Source organism: Trachemys scripta, chromosome 4, assembly GCF_013100865.1.
Source record: "Trachemys scripta elegans isolate TJP31775 chromosome 4, CAS_Tse_1.0, whole genome shotgun sequence".
Classification (NCBI taxonomy): Eukaryota; Metazoa; Chordata; order Testudines; family Emydidae; genus Trachemys; species Trachemys scripta.
This window is the reverse complement of record NC_048301.1, coordinates 88,401,515-88,419,063: the sequence shown is the minus strand read 5'-3', so window position 1 is coordinate 88,419,063 and position 17,549 is coordinate 88,401,515. Positions and strand designations below refer to the sequence as shown.

General features: G+C 39.2%; 1 protein-coding gene across 6 annotated transcripts in view; it reads right to left on the bottom strand.

Annotated features, from left to right (window-relative positions):
- Positions 1 to 428: 428 nt before the first annotated feature.
- The window catches only part of METTL15 (methyltransferase like 15), a 202,365-nt gene continuing 185,244 nt past the window's right edge, over positions 429 to 17,549 (bottom strand). For 4 of the 6 annotated variants that reach the window (XM_034769867.1, XM_034769868.1, XM_034769864.1 and 1 more), the window contains 2 exons: positions 16,950 to 17,128; positions 429 to 1,080 (listed from right to left, as the gene is read on the bottom strand). In XM_034769867.1, the coding sequence (XP_034625758.1) occupies positions 638 to 1,080; positions 16,950 to 17,128 (622 nt within the window). In that variant the 3' untranslated portion in view covers positions 429 to 637. The remainder of the gene's footprint in view (positions 1,081 to 16,949; positions 17,129 to 17,549) is intronic. The other 2 variants (XM_034769865.1, XM_034769863.1) reach the window with 1 other exon arrangement.

Sequence of the window (17,549 nt, the reverse complement as noted above, 5' to 3'; positions counted from 1 at the left end):
TGCCACACATTTTGATTGTCCAAATAAAGAGAACGCTTTTCTTTTCTTTTTTCTTTTGTAAAGGGAGGAAGAAGTTAAAGTAGATGAAACCTAAGTTTTTATATCATTTAAAAAAAATGAATTGTTTAACAAGATATAAAAGGAGCCAATATTAATTTTCAATCTATGATGTTTCTCATACAAGAAGTTTTAAATAGACTTCAAATTTTAGCTGTATTAAAGAATGTATATGTTAAAACAATAAGGCACAACATGATCAAATGTGGGAGTGAAGTTGGAATAGTTCAATGGGAGTTTATGTTGTGGATTTATAGTGGATAGAGCCCTATATGTTTAAGTTGTACATACAATTGTTATAGACATCTGAGCCTTGTGTTTCAAGAACTGTTTTTCTAAAGAAATTAATATTAGTTATGCCCATTGATTTAGACTTGCTTTACCAGGTGATGCTCCATGTTTCAATTCCATAGCTTAATTAAAACTGAATACTGAAGATAGAAGTCAGACTCTATCCTAAGATATCAATTATTTTCTTTCCTTTTATTTTTCAATTTGACCATCTCTGTACAGTCTGAAAGATGAACATTTACAAAAGCATATTTAATATAAAGAGAAAATCAGAGTATTTTATTTTATTTCACAGTTTGATAGCAGCTCTTAGTTTGGCAGACCGCCCTCTTGGGTTCTCTTGAACATCTGCAGCCTGGGGAGTAAGCACTTTTTTCTGTATAGATGTCCACCTTGAGTTGGATTTTTCACTGACGAATTCTTCCACATCTTGTTCTGAATAATTTTTTTGCCCTTGTCTTATCTTTTGTCTTATGTTAAGGTTGAACTTTTCTGAAACATCTATTCCTTGAAGGAATCGTTTGATGATACGATCCTCTAGTGAATGAAAAGAAAGGGCTACAAGTCGACCTCCAGGTTTCAGAAACTTCTCAGCTATCTTCAACCCTACATAGAGTTCGCGGAGCTCATCATTCACAAATATACGCAAGGCTTGGAAAGTTTTGGTGGCAACATGTGTAGGTCTCTGAAGTAAGTCTTTTCGGGCATACAAAGCTCCTGCTGGAAAAGCACCTGTTATGGATTAAAGAAAGAGAGAAAGGAGATTAAAGTTTGGTCATCAAGGACATTTATACTGCTCTCCTGTACTGGAACCTGCTACCTTTTAGAAAAAATCTGGTAATTCCATAAACTTTTTGTACCTGCAATTAACTACTTTTGACATTAATCCAGTGACTTGTGCCTACTTTAAAGTAAAGGATACTTTGAACAATGAGTAGTGACCTCCTCCCTTTATAATACATCTTTAAGACCTGTCCTTGAAAGCCTTAGTTACATGAGTAAGCCCTGTTCAACTGAGCAGTCCTATTGTGGAATCAGGCCCTTTTTCTACAGAATCATTCACACAAACTGCACCTCAAATCCTTCAAAGAATTGAAAAATAAAGTTGCAAGTCACAATACAAAGCAACAGCCATGAAACTGCGATAAATAAAAAGTATAGACAGGGTAGGCAGATAAGATGCCCTAAAACTCTGCAGTAAAAATTAGTTTTCTATATCTTCATTAGAAATAGTACTCACTACATTCATATATAGATGTAGATAGACATGCATGCTTGGTTGCTTATCTGAGATTCTTAAAACATGTAACATATATAACTTATGCAGAAGCAGAAGCAAATATTAAGTATCATCTTCTAGATTATTGTGCAATAATTCACAGAGGTAGGATTTAAATAATTATTCAATTTTAATTAAATGCAATTAAATACTTTTTCTAGTTTAAAGAAATAAGACTATTACTTATTAAACTTTAATGAGCAAACCATATACGGTATTAAAAGCTTAGTGAATCTAATTATGATACTACAAAACTTGTGATACTATTTGTGATATCTAATTGTGATACTACAAAACTACTTTATCCGCTCAATAAAACATTAAAAGGAAATATTATTTTCTAGTAGTGTATGAACTTCATTTAAGTATTTATATAATTACATTTTAATAAGAAGACACTGAATACAGCTGGATCTCTAGCTTTCATAAATCCTACTTTAGATACTTCACAGATTGATAATTTCTTATATATGAATTTGGATATAGTTGATTGTAGCTATTGCAGAAACTATAATTCATCCATCAGTATAGTACAATGGTCTCCAACCTTTTTATGCCCAAGAACACTTTTTGAATATAAGGTCAACCCAGGATCTATCCCACCCCTTCCTCAAGGCCCCGCCCCTTCCCCAAAGCCTTGCCTCGCTCACTCTCCCCCGCCTTCACTCACTTTCACTGGGCTGAGATAGGGGTTGAAGTTTGGGAAGGGGTGCTGGCTCTGGGCTGGGGCCGAGGGGTTTGCAGTGTGGGAGGGGGCTCTGGGCTGAGCCTGGGGTAAGGGGTTGAGGTGCTAGAGGGGGTGAGGGGTGCAAGCTGTAGGAGGGAGTTTGGGTGCAGGAGGGGGCTCTGAGCTGGGGCAGAATGTTGGGGTGCAGGAGGTGGTACAGGGTGCTGGCTCTGGGAGGGGGGTAAGGGCTGGGGCTTGGGGTGAAGGAGGGGGTATGAAGTGCGGACTCTGGGAGGGGGCTCAGGGCTGGGGGTTGGGGTACAGCAGGGGGGTTTGGGGTCCTAGCTCTGGGAGGGGGCTCAGGGTGGGGCTTGGGGTGCAGGAGGGGGTTCCAGTGCTGGATCCGGGAGGGGGTTCAGGGCTGGGGTGTGGTCTCCCGCCGGGTAGCACGTAGCTCCGGCGACTGCCAGTCGGCAGTGGGTGCAGCAAGACTGAGTGTGGCTGCCACTAAGGCAGACTCCCTGCCTATCCTGCCCCCACACTGCTTCTGGAAGGGGCCAATGTGCCCCTCCGGCCCCTGGGGAGGGGCGGGGGGGCACATGGCTCTGCGTGCTGCCCCTCTCCGCAAGCACCGTCCCCGCAGCTCTACCTGCCTACCCCCCGCCACGGGACTGCACTGGCTGCTTCCAAGAGTGGCATGGGCTGGGGTAGGCAGGGAATCTGCCTTAGTGGCAGCCACACTACACCACTGTAGATTGCGATCGATTGGGAGATCCTCTAGGATCGAACAGTGATCGCAATCGACCGGTTGGTGACCACTGGTATAGTACAACCAGTCTTCCTCTTTACAGTACAAAATGACTGTGTCACATATTACCACACACACATTATTTCCTGTTTGTTTTCAATATTACATATTTCTCATGGCAAATCTTTATATAAAGATAATCATATGTTAATTAGCATTGTTTATGCCTAAATGGGCACATACAAAGAATCAAGAATACAGATTTATTATATATTACTAAGATCTTATCTTTATCTTCTCGTTATGTATTTAAAGTGTATAAATAAAGAGAAAAATGCAAGTTTAGATTATTTAAAGTTCATATTTTTCTCCTCATACCACTTAGTAACTTCCACACAAGATCATGAATTGTAAATAGAAAAGAAAGGCAGGTTTATTACTATGTTTAGCCTAAATTTTCCATGGTCTCACTGTTCATACTTTGGCATTAGCGACAGTCTGCTTGAACTGGGACAAACGGTATTTGAAGGAAAGCAAGTCTAAAATCTAATGTTGAGTTGTCAGCATGTGAGAGACTACTGAGGTTAAAAGGTGTTGTATATAGGGCTTCTGTTCTTCCTAGGTTATATTCTATGGATAAGAAATCTGGAAAGAGGGTCTATCTGAAGTAGCCATGCCAACTAAATAAAAGGGCATCCATTGGGAACATGTCCCAATCAGATTTTTTGGAGGTTACCTAATCTGCAGATTTTGAGTTGAATTCATGCTATGCATCTGCTGCTAAATTTCCAACTTTATTTTTTGATTATTCTTTGATTTTCTAAGATAGAAGGGTTAAGAGGGAACAGTTGATGTTGTTCCCACCTCAAGTAGTTAGATTGTTTCTGGTTAATGTGACAGTGTCACTGTGTGAATTTGTTGGACAAATAGCTCCAAATACTGCCAACTAATCTATATTGTCCACTGACTCCTGGAGGAATTGCACCATTCTCTTTACTATTCAGAAGAGAAAGATGACCAAGGTAATATTTTCTGGACTTCTTTGTGGCATTATTCACCTTACAAAATTTAGCTTTATATCATCAGTCTCTATGCATGGGTAAATAAGGCTAATGAAGCCTGGGCTAAAGAAAAAAACATATTAATGTGCAAGGGAGTCTTAAAGGAGATGTGAATTTGAACCCAATTTACAAACCACTATGCCAGGTGAATGCAGAAGCCTGATTCAGGAAAGTGAAAGCAATAATGTTATTTGGTAAAGGGACAGAACTGTTCCTTGCAACTGGTTAATCCAAACTCCACATCCAGATTTCCCACTTCTTCTGCGTTTTAGGTTAGGAATCCCTAAATTAATGGCAGGAATTGAAAAGCATTTGGGGCTGCTTCTCCTTTGATACTGTCTGAACTCTTTGGGGATGGGCAGCCCAAGATAGACACTGCACCCCAGAAGATTCTGGAACCCCATGTCTTAGGGACCTTGATTCCACATGTGAGAATATGCAGAGGCATTCAAAGAAGAACTAAGGGTTTGAGTGTATCCCTTAATCAAACTCAACATCAACTATAAAAGGGGGGAAAGGATTTTCTGCCTTGTGTTATATGAAAAAAACAGCACTAGTTTGGATGATACTTGAAGCGCTGGCTCTGGCACAAAGGTATTCCCTACTGATAACTTTCTTTAAGAATTTAAAACTAATGGGGTGGTGGGGAACCCTTTCCATCATCTCATGATACTGCATGAGGCACTCCATTCTTGATCTGGAAGAGAGGATATTAACTAGGGATAAGAAACAAAACAAACCCATACTGTAAGCCCACTCTTCTTTCCAAATTTTCTTTGCTACGGATTGGAAACACCGGAGTCTATGAAAATAACAAAACCTTTGCATTCTATATGCATGTGTAAAAAATGATGACTGGGCATACATATAAAGGTGGAGAGAGGTACCATTTTTTAAAACTGTTGCACGTCTCACTACACATTTCTACCAACAATAATTACTTATATAGTGCTTTAGGTAAGTACAGCATTTTACACACTAAGGCCTGATGGTCCATGGTTTCAGCTGTGTACTGTGGACTTCATAAATTAACTTCCCTCAAATTTCCATGGAGGACAGGAAACTTACTCAGCATTGTCCCCTCCGTGTTTTCCCATCTTCTCTTTTTCCCTCCACAAGGAGCCAACCTGCAGCTGTGAAGCATGTTGAAAACTGTGTATTTGCAAATGTGTGGGTGGAAATGAAGAACAGAGACAAAGGTTCTCAGGAAACAGCTGCATGCCATCCAAACCTACAATAATTTGCAGACTAAAATGTCTAAAGATGTAAGTGCTAGATTGCAAGATTGCACTACCTTTACAGTTGGGGCGGCTATGTGGTTGCAAGTGATGTCAGCAGCACCTTGCAAAGCTTCTTTCAGCAGCTGCTCCAGTCTGGGATAATTTCCAAGATGGTATAACATGTTTCTACACTACTGGCTCTGCTGTACATTCCTCTGGTAAGATTTGAAGGTAAGAAAACAGAAATTCTGCTGAGCTGTATAAATGATTACCTAAGACAAAGTGGGGAGTTCTATAGATTGAGGTGGAGCCAGAAATGTGGTCACTGGCTACTGATGTAATGTGCAGCATCCTGTTTAATATACATATTAGAGAAAGCAGCATTTTACCCACCCCCAGACACTTAGCAGCAACACTGTGATCTCATCGTTCTTTCCTGGCATGAACCAAATCATCTGATTTCTGCCTTTGGTAATGGAATATTTCAGCCATGCTCATTCTGTGCCGTGAAGAAACGGTAACACAATGGCAAGAAAACATACAATGTATGTCTGAAAAGAGTAAAGTGATAGCAAGAATGAATATCAGGAAGGGCAAATGAGTTGCATCTACAACTATTTGACCTGCTGTCATAGGGTGACTATCCCCTTTTAAAGGGGATGGGTCCAGTTCATCTGTGACTAATTAGTACCTCATAATGGGCATGGTAGAGGGCATCCTGCCTCCATAAAGAGCCAGGCAGTAGTTTGGTGAAGGACCTTGTGGAGTGGAACACTGCAGGGAACCCTCTCATAGAAGCACTGAAGTGAAGGTTGCAGCAGAACAGTAATAAGAAGCTCAAAGAATGGCTAGCAGTGTGAAGGCCTTAGAATACAGACACAGGTATTAGGAGACCGGGGTCTGTTCACTCTAAGGTAGATAGCCTGGAGAAAGGGCCCTGGAATAAGGGCAGAGGAATAAACTGGATGTCGACTCTCAGGTGGGCAACCTGAAGATGGTGTCACTGGAATGTGGATGGAGTCCTGCCGCCTTTTAATCTGTTTTACTTTGTGGTTTGTGAATTGTCTCATTTTAAAGGACCCACTGAAGCCTAACATGGCTTGAATGAGGCTCTGACTAGGCTAATTTCTTTCCCATATGGGGAAAGGTGATGATCAGTCTGATCTGTGATAGAAAGGATTGGCAACAGGGACACCGAGATTTGAGTAAGTGCCTATTAAAAAAATTCAAAGCTCTACAGGGCATCTCCAAAACTTGCTCAACACAAGTAACTTGAGCAAGAAGTTCCCCTGAGGAATTGCAAGTTTGCTTTCCAAATGGAACTCATGGTACAGCACTGAAACCATGTAATGAAAAAGAACTTGTAGGAGTTTTGCTTTTCTTGTGGTTTCCCTCATGTGTTCTCCATGGGACAACCTGAGTCAGAGAAAGAGACGTTTTTTTTTTTGCCTTGAGGAGCTTACACAATCTATGTAAGTCTAAACAAGCACAACACATGGCTACTAAAGCTGAGAAGAGGGAAGGGGGGAAAGACACTTGATGGATGAGGACAGGAAGATTGTTCCAGGCACAGAGGGCTGTGGAAAAGAACACAAAAGGAAGAGGGATAAGGCAGAGGAATTAAGATTGAGTTCAGGGCAAGAGAAGGAAAAGGGGCATGGGAAAGCAGAGATGCAGTACTTGTGAGTAAGTAGCACACATACACTAAACCTGCACCATCCAAAAATGGATAGACTTGCTTTTATCATCCCACAGTAGCAATTTTGAAACAGTGTGTGCTCCATTCCTTTATGCATGAGCACATTTAAATAAATGAAAATATCAGCTAAGTAATTTTTTATACTATATTGTGATTTTGAAAGATACAAATAGCAATTAGGCATCCAACTTTGACTGAAAGTCAACAGTAGTCAGGGATAAAATTTTCAAAAGCCCCTAAGTGACTTAGGTGCACAGCTTTCATTGAAACTCCTTGGGACGTGGATCAAGTCATTAAGACTAAGGCAATTTAGAAAATGTTACCCTAAGTAGTTAACTGCCATTTTGCCTTTGAAAATCACATTGTGTGCACATATTGTAAAAACAAAAAGGTCTCTAATCTCCCTTTTTAGGGGCCAAAATGCCTGCTGGGAGGAAGTAATTGGGTGAGGAGAACTCTTAGGCTGGTCAAAAGGCAAGCTCTCACAGGCAGCAAACTGATACAAAGGTTTCCGAAACTCTGCATGCTACCTCTCCTTATCGCTAATGCATCTAAAAATAAGTTTTGATTTGAAAATGAAATTCCTGAACTTAATACTGATAGTAGTTTATCTGTGGAGAAAAGTGCTTCTCAATATATAATGTAAAAAGATTGCTTTGCTAACCAAAACAAATATTATTTTCTTTGAAATGAGCAACTAACAGCTACTAACACCATTAACTTGGTTAAAACACTGAGGTATTATTAGAGGAAACAGCGCGGTTTAAAACTAAAGATGGAGTACACCTGCAATACCATAGGACATGAATGTTTCTATAGCAATGCTCACTGGAATACAGAGATACTCTTCTTTGAATCTATACATTCACTAGGTCATTAGACATACACAGCTCCCCGCTTCCCAATAATACATGCCCTAGTTTCCACGTACAAATAAGCTTTTTCTTCAACAGAATTTATAGTTCCTGAATCAACCCCTCCCTCCCTTTTCTTTTAATTTACAGCAACAAAAAACTTTAATTATACCCCAAGATTTCCTGAAATACTACAATTTTGTAGCAGGCCTTATACCAAGAATCTAATGTTCCAGTTGCTCCAAATACTACAAAAATAAAAAAATAAAAGCATGCCTACTTGCTTGAAACATTTAAAAACTAGAGTAAGAAAGCATTAACAAATACTGTAGGGAACACATAGCAGGACAGTGGACTAGATAAATCTAGCCATTTCAGTTCTAGTGTCTATTATTCTGTTAGCCGTGTACCGCACTCTCTTTTTGGTACCATTTGCTGAAAACATTGCCAGTTGTGGATTCTAGGGCTAGGTCTACACTGGGTGGGGAGGATCGATTTAAGATACACGAAAATTCAGCTACGCGAATAGCGTAGCTGAATTCGACGTATCCGATCCGACTTACCCCGCTGTGAGTACGGAGGCAAATCGTCCGTCGCGGCTCCCCTGTCGACGGCGCTTACTCCTACCTGGACTGGTGGAGTACACGCGTCAATTCTGGAATCGATTGTTGTGTCCCGACGAGATGCGATAATTCGATCCCCAAGAGATCAATTTCTACCCGCCGATCCAGGGGGTAGTGAAGACAAGCCCTAGGGCAGTGGTTCTCAAACTTTTTTTTTCGCGGACCACTTGAAAATTGCTGAGGGTCTCAGCAGACCACTTAATCATCTTTCCAAATGTTGTTTGTGCCATTAGCTAACTATTGTAAAGCACTTTGGATAAAAGTGCTCTCTCTCTCTCTCTCTCTCTAAACTTAATAATAATTAAGTTTTTTTGTTCGACAAATAAAAGCACACAACTCATATTTTAATATCAGTAGTCTTATCTTTCTAATGTGATGGATGTGACCTCTCTCCCCTACCATGGCAGCCCCCGACCTGGGGCTGGGAAGGAGAGGGGTGTCTCTCACACTGCAGCAGCCCTCGAGCTGGGGAAAGTTGCCTCTTTCTCTGGCCGCCACAGCCCTGCACATCCCAAATTCTCCCCGCCCCCTCTTCTTACCCCATTGTCCCCTGCTACCTGTCCCCTATTCCCACCAAGGCCACCACCTCACCTTACATGTGCATCTACTCCAGGGTCCAGGCACCTAATTAGTGGAGCCACACCTGTGCGGCTCCATTAATTAGGTGGGTGGCCCTTCATTCTTCTGTGTGCGGCCGCCCAGGCGCGCTCCTTAGAGGGAACTATCCATGGACCACCTGAATGGAGCTCGCGGACCACAGTTTGAGAATCTCTGTTCTAGGGTATAGGCTCTATAAACAGTAATACTTTTGGACTCTATTCTACAGAGCTGATTTTCACCTATCAGAACAAAAAGCCACATTTGATATGTACCATAGAGTATGATCAGGAGTATAAAAACATTCTCTGAACTTGCTGATGGTTTGCTGGGGTTCAGTTCACCTCTGCTGCCCAGGGATTGCCCAAGTCCCAGAAAAGGCAACCTTGTAAGGATCACAATTAAAGATGGAGCTAAGCCACAGAATTCAGATAAAATTCAGATGCAAATCTGAACTTCTTTATAAAATGTTCTGGATCCACCCTCTATAGTGTATGCCATGAAGCTGGGGCAAGAGGTTCCAATCTAATGTCTATTTCAAATTAATCTGGATCTATGCTAAATTAAGGCATGATTTACTGTTAGATCAATTCCCAAAAGTAAAATAGTCATCTCAGCACTAGAAATAAGCCCAAACTTGAACCTTTTATCGGATGTTCTTGAACTTTGGTAGTTTGGGTAAAAGGGAAACAGATTTCTAAACATATCTGGTTTTCGCTTCCTCAGCCCATCTTTATTGTATAGTAGTCTAACTGAGCTTTCTTTTACACTCAGTTGAAAAAAAACGACAGCTTTATCTTCTATGACTGTGTCATCAAAATATTTTGAGAATCTTTGTCTTTTTACTTATCTGCACTAACAAGTCTCCTACAAACGTTTGTACTATTTCAAAACTATTTTTTAAATCTAAATAAACTGGACACACTGCTATCCCCTGGGAGGTAAAGAAAAAGCAGAAGGGGGTAGAATAGGAATCTTAAGCTTCACAAATTTAGAAGTATATGAAAAAAGAAAGATGCAATTGTAGCCCACTTGTACCACTTTGGGGATGTTGCTGTAATTAGACAGCTTTTTAGCAATACTTGATCTGATCTTGAAAGCTAGTCTTTGATTCTGCAACTGAAATTTGGAGCAGGCAAATGAAAGCAGTTAGATATCCAGCTACCAGATTGTGCTGGCATATATGGCAGTTAGAGATATATCTAAATTGTATCTATCTTGGATCTTATATAATCCCCATCACCATGATATTTCAATGCAGTATCTAGATACCATAATTTTTTCTGACAATTAACTGTGCCTATAAATATTTGCATGAGCAAAAAAAGAACCTGGTTTTGAAAATCAGGCCCTTAGGATAAAAATCTATTATAGTAATATAAGAAATAAAAATAAGCAAATACTGCCAACATATATTTTTTTCATATATAACACAATCCCCTATGACATCTGTGGAAGACAATGCACAAATAGCAAGGCAGAAAATATGTTATAGTATGTAATACTAAAATTCAGTAAATCAATAAAAAAATATAGCCACATTACATCAGAGATACTTTATATTTGCCACATTGAGACCAGAAATACAGCATTTTTACTATCAAACTTGCAGCTAATATTTCCTTTTTCAATTATCCCAGTTTTTTAATGTATTTGTGCATGTGTACATGTATATGCTTGTTTACCAGTACCTGTGAGTTTAGTGCTGCAGCATTATTTAGAAGTGGATGAGTTTGGTGAAAATTGATGATGGGGATGAAGCTCAAACAAAATGTTTCAAGGAACTATGCATGACTGATCTAAGTTATTGTGTGATCTTCTATATATGACCCTGACCTGTTCCCATCCTATTAACTCCCATTACCCTTATTTGTATGTCATGCCTGACCTAGACTGTAAGCTGTCCAGGGCAGGGTATGATACAAATGTTGCTGATGACAAAGTGAAAGATACTTGACTAACAACTCTAGAGAAAAGGCTTCTGTTTATGCTCAGATCATGTACCAGTTGTATGTAGTGCAAAGACAGTTCAGTCTCCAAGCCCAATGAATCCTTGGTTTCTCTGCTGAAACTGTCAACAACTAATGAATGTTTTTTATGGTGGTGATTTCTTTCATATGGACAGCCATCTATTTGGAACAGTTGTTAACAATCCAAACTGGATTTGAATCAGCAATCCAGGGGTGAAAGGCTACAACTATCCCATTCTCAGTCCCCTGAGTCAGTAACGTTTCTGGAGTCAGGAAATCCTGTGCTTTTTGCTAAGTCACAAACGAAAACCATACTAACAGTAAAAGAAAATCTTGCTTAGTAACAGGCATTGCTATGTATAATAATATAACAAAATTTGTATGGGAAGTCTGTAAAACGGATTTCATTCATAAAAACATTATGCTTCTAGCTAGATTACTGATTTGAAATCCCAGTTGAGAGAAATTATCATTTTAGTTTTGGGATACCCTGATGCTACTTACACTTTTTAAAATCTAATAGATTCATATGTTAAAATGTATTGAAATTTTTAAGCTTGTGAATGAAATTAGCAATGTGCTGTGCCTGTCAATGTGAGGCATTAAAGTCCCCTGAGTGTATGAGAGTGGTGGAGTTTAAAAATTAATTCAGATCGTGCACCTGTTTGCTGGAATTCATCTGTTGAATTTGCATCACATTTAATAAGTTTCTGTGACGCAACTCATGTCCTTTTGTCTAGGCTCCCTTAATACAGTGTTAATTCACAGCCATCTAAAATTCAAGCAATATTACAAATTTCAAACTGTTAATTAAAGTCTGTGAACTTGAATAGATCTGGATAAAACTGGCTTTACCCACTAAGGGTTTTTTAAACTTCTTTATCATCTAATCTCCAACTTCTCTCAAGTTAAATCCAGATGACTACATGATCTCACAATGATCTGTCAATGGGTTACAAATCTAAATGAAACCAAGCAAAATTAAGTTACTAGCTTAAGCTAATAGGTAACAAGGCATATCACCCACTGAAATGAAATAAGAATTGTTGATCAGTAGAATAGAAGAACACTAAAGCTACATTTTAAGAAGTTCAACCTTTATATTTTTCAGTAAGTTTTAATGTATACCTATTAACCTCCAAGTAGCTGTGGCAAAAATCTATCTAAGGCAGTGTTTCCTGTTCATCCCTGTGGACATGTTCATAACCCCCTCATTGAGAACCAATGATGTAAAGTATTTATAGAGTGCCTATTGCAGTAGGATATCAGTGTTTGAGACAAATAATTGTAAAAATGGGTTTTTTTGCTGACAGGGCATGAAGTTTGCTTGCTCTCAGGAAGAGATAATGGACACCTTATATTATAAAAAGTAAAGGAGACTTCTGATGACATTTCAAAGGGAGTTTCATCAGGTGTTTAAGATCAAGAGTAAGATTACCTGTGTACTACCAGATGTTTGAGATGGTTAGACATCATCAATAGCTTTATTGATTCTAGAGAGAGAGAGGGGCAAAACCTGCAAGTCTCCCTTTTTCTTGCAAAAACTGCAGAGCCTCTGGTATTGCGACCTGCCCACAACACAGTTCTTTCTGGTAGCCTCCCAGCAGAAAGTTGAAGAAAATGTTTCACATTTACTTTTGTGGAACTGAATTCATGGGCACAACCGCACATGCCCTTCCTAGGTCTTGTATTAAAGGTTAAAGGTAAATAGCTTTCTGGTTTGGAACAAAATATCCACTAGCCTGTGGTGAATCCAAATTCTAGTTTTTAAATTTTAAATTTCTGGCTATTATCTGGGGCTTATCTAGGATCTGGTAAAAGATGGAGAACTGGTTAAAAGACAGGGAACAAAGGATAGGAATAAATGGTAAATTTTCAGAATGGAGAAGGGTAACTAGTGGTGTTCCCCAAGGGTCAGTCCTAGGACCAATCCTATTCAACTTATTCATAAACGATCTGGAGAAAGGGGTAAACAGTGAAGTGGCAAAGTTTGCAGACAATACTAAGCTGCTCAAGATAGTTAAGACCAAAGCAGACTGTGAAGAACTTCAAGATCTCACAAACGATCTCACAAAACTAAGTGATTGGGCAACAAAACGGCAAATAAAATTTAATGTGGATAAATGTAAAGTAATGCACATTGGAAAAAATAACCCCAACTATACTTACAATATGATGGGGGCTAATTTAGCTACAGCTAATCAGGAAAGAGATCTTGGAGTCATCATGGATAGTGAAGACGTCCACGCAGTGTGCAGCGGCAGTTAAAAAAGCAAACAGGATGTTAGGAATCATTAAAAAAGGGATAGAGAATAAGACAGAGAATATCTTATTGCACTTAAATAAATCCATGGTATGCCCACATCTTGAATACCGCGTCCAGATGTGGTCTCCTCATCTCAAAAAAGATATACTGACATTAAAAAAGGTTCAGAGAAGGGCAACTAAAATGATTAGAGGTTTGGAACGGGTCCCATAGGAGGAGAGATTAAAGAGGCTAGGACTTTTCAGTTTGGAAAAGAGGAAACTAAGGGGGGATATGATAGAGGTATATAAAATCATGAGTGGTGTGGAGAAAGTGAATAAGAAAAAGTTATTTACTTGTTCCCATAATATAAGAACTTGGGGCCACCAAAAGCAATTAATGGGCAGCAGGTTTAAAACAAATAAAAGGAAGTTCTTCTTCAAACAGCGCACAGTCAACCTGTGGCACGCCTTGCCTGAGGAGGTTGTGAAGGCTAGGACTATAAGAGGGTTTAAACGAGAACTAGATAAATTCATTGAGGTTAAGTCCATTAATGGCTATTAGCTAGGATGGGTAAGGAATGGTGTCCTTAGCCTTTGTTTGTCAGAGGGTGGAGATGGATGGCAAGAGAGAGATCACTTGATCATTACTTGTTAGGTTCACTCCCTCTGGAGCATCTGGCATTGGCCACTGTCAGCAGACAGGAAACTGGGCTGGTTGGACCTTTGGTCTGACCCAGTATGGCCATTCTTATCTTCTTATGTTCTTAATATAGAACAGTGGTGGGCAACCTGTGGCCTGCACGTGGCCCATCAGGGTAATCCGCTGGCGGGCCGCCAGACTGTTTGTTTACATTTGCACGGCCACCCGCAGCTTCCAGTGTCTACGGTTTGCCCACCACTGATATAGAAGGTTTTGGGAGACTAGCTAGTCTGTGGAGGGCCCATGAAACTAATAGGTAGTTACAAGGACTACGATAGCATTGTTTGTCCTGATTTTTCTTGGCCACTCAAGCCAGCTGAGAAAAAGATGGGAGGATGCACATCCATTTTCCAGATAGATTCTTTCTCATTCAAGCAATGTCACACATTTTCTTGTTCCAGTGCCTTGCAAAAAGTGATTAGTTTCTTCTTGCTTTTGGAGGTGCAGTCCCCAATATCCTGAACATCAAGTTTTTAATTATCTGGTTGAGTTTTTATGCCTCTAGACAGAAGGCTAGATGGCTTAACCAATTTAATTGTACATGCATTTACCCTGGACATCAATCTTAGATACCTAGAGTTTCTTCTGTTCTATCTAGAGAAAGATTCTGTGAGTATGTTCCCTGACCCTCAGGCTCTGGTTTCCTGACAAACATTGCATGGCAGTCATTTTGTAGAAGGACAGATTTGGATGTCAGGTAAAGGATTAAACTACAGTATTGCTAATTGCTGTCAGTTCTAACCCTCTGATGTTCTGTTTTCTCTCTCATTTGGACCATTTACTCAGTGATATTTGTGCACCATAGGTGCTCTTCAACCTGATAGCAAAGCGTCCACAATGATCTGCATTGCAGGAGTCTCTGTGAGGGGATTCTTTGTGGTGAGGGTTTTTGTATGTTGACACCCCCAAAACAATTTCAGGATGAGAGCAGGGAGAGTGAATGGAAAAGGGAGGAAGTTCTCCTGAAGATTCTACTTCAATAGGAGGAAGGCTCTGAGAGGTCTCGTGTTGCAGGGCCCCTTGTGGCCATGCAGGAGACCATCAGAACTAAAAGCCATGGAAGCTCCTAGAATTAGGTAGTAGAATTCCCTGAGAAGTGAGAAGGGCCCACTACTTTTATTCATCCAAACAAAGAAAAATGAGAAACAAGAAATAAAAACAAGAACATTAAAAGAAATAATTTTAAAAAATTCTATACCTATGTATTCTATACTATGGTATTACATGTACTGTTCTATACTATATGTAATACTGTTCGTTATACCTTAAGGTATAAACAATTAAGAAAAGCTTAATAAGAGCCAGTCCTGAACTTCTTACTCGGTGCAGATTCACACTGAAATCCAGGGAGTTCTCCCTAAGCATAGACTGAAAGAATGAGCTAAACCAATTTTAATTACTTGCCTATTCTATATAGAGAGATGTTTGGTAAGTATATGTGTTTTGTACATGTTGGTAGACAGAAGCTGTACTTATTAAAAGGAAAAAACCTGATATAAAATGTCATTTGATAAATTTCTTTGGCATGCATTTTATCATATTGATATACCTGTCAAAACTACATAATGTACAGCAAGGGATTTAAAATAACAGAAGAAGTGGCAGTTAAGGCTATGATTCATAGGTAACCGATACAACACTGCTGCAAATTTGACCATTGTCTTTTACCTGGAACTGGTAATCTAATGTGCTGACACTTTTATTTAGTTCATAACAATATTAACTTGTATAGTATTTAAGACATACAGCTTATTAAAAATTTAACACAGCATCAGGGTAGCTGCTTTAAGTTCATAAACAATGACATACTGTTTTAATTAACAGCTCTAGAAAGAAGCATGTGTCTGACAAGCAAATTAAATCACTACCACTAAATGTAGATGGAAATGGCTACTTTTTAAATACAGAATTGTCAGATTTTATTTAAGGTTTATATATTATATATTGATCAACTGATCCCACCTCTTTGTCATTACATTGTTTTCATATAGTATGCTTACAATGTGATCTTTCTACAGCAATAGTATCTTCATACTTCTTCCAGAGCTTTAATCATTTCACGTCTTTTATGGCTAAAGTTCAGGTGTATATGATTTCACCATATAAGTTGCCTAAACAGCCTATATTATTAAAATGGTGCTAAACCTTTCATTTGAGAGTTCTAAGATTACTTAAGAACTTCTCCATTATTAATAAGCCAACAGCAACCATAAACCAAAATACATTACATTAGAAGATAGTTTCCCTAGCTAGAGATACAAGAGTTTCACTCCTTTAGATGTATTTCTGACAAGACTAGGGATTGTCCAATGGAACTGTCTTAAGCAGCTACAGAAATTGTATTTTGGCTTGGAAAACTTTCATCATAGGGCACAGCTATGAAACAATTCCTGCCTGCAACAAAGCACCTCCTAGCTACATTCAGTTCAGAAGGTTTATGGTGAACAGCAACTAAGATGAAGTGTTTCATTAAGCCCTTCAGGCTGATCTAGTTAGTGTTCACAAAGTGAAATAACCTACACATCATTTTACTCTTCATTAGCTGGCTGTTTAGAAGAAAAATATGAGCTAATCTATTTTATTTCAGTTGTTGGGCAGTGTCATGGTACTACCACCCCCACACCTCAAAAATATAAAGTAGATCTGATAATTGAGGGCTTATCAACAGTAGTGATAAAGAATTCCCTCTGTGGTTGTCATTCAATGTTTCACCTTGGTGGGCAAAAATGATAAATCACTTCATGTAAAATCTATTATTAAACTAATCAGGAAGCCACAGCATATAAAAAAAGGGAGCTCACAAAACAAAACAACACATCAGAGAAGGATAGACAGGATTAGATCCTGCATGATTTCAAGAACAAATAGATCCCTCTGGGACTTTGGGGATTAATATTTTTTCTCTCTCAGACACTGTTCAGAATTAATGAGGGTACCTGCAACAATGCTGGCAAGCTGCTGAGTTCTGGTGATGGGGTAGATGCTGCGTGCCTGAACGACTGCTGAAGCTATTTTCTTGGCGTGCCTCTCCTCCCCGTATGTTCTCAGGATGGACGCAAGCGCCTGTTGATCTAAAGCATTCACAACATCAGCAGCAGTGGGCATGTCAGGATACCTACGCACAAGAAGAGCCAATTAGTTCACTGACGTCAGTTTTCATTGACAAGAGGTGAAGCTTCATAGCATTGAGACATAAAGTCAAACACACACACTGCATGCAAGTGCCTTTGAGGTTTTAAAATAAGAGAAAGCAATCCTGTGAAAACGGAAATAGCTTCTACCTTTTAAATCCCGTCTTATTACTTCAGATGGAGTGTCTTCCTTAACATTAATTAGCAATAAAGAATAGCTGAAACTTCAGGTACTACCGTAAACTTTTAACATTAATGAGTTGACAAAGATTAGCTGTAGTTCAAGTATTTTTCTAAAATTGAAAGGCTGTAAGATTGCCTTTATTTAGATATCTTCAAAATATGAACTCATTTCTTATGTGTTGGTTTTAGTCATCTTGCATTATTTGTTCTGTTTTCCACTCA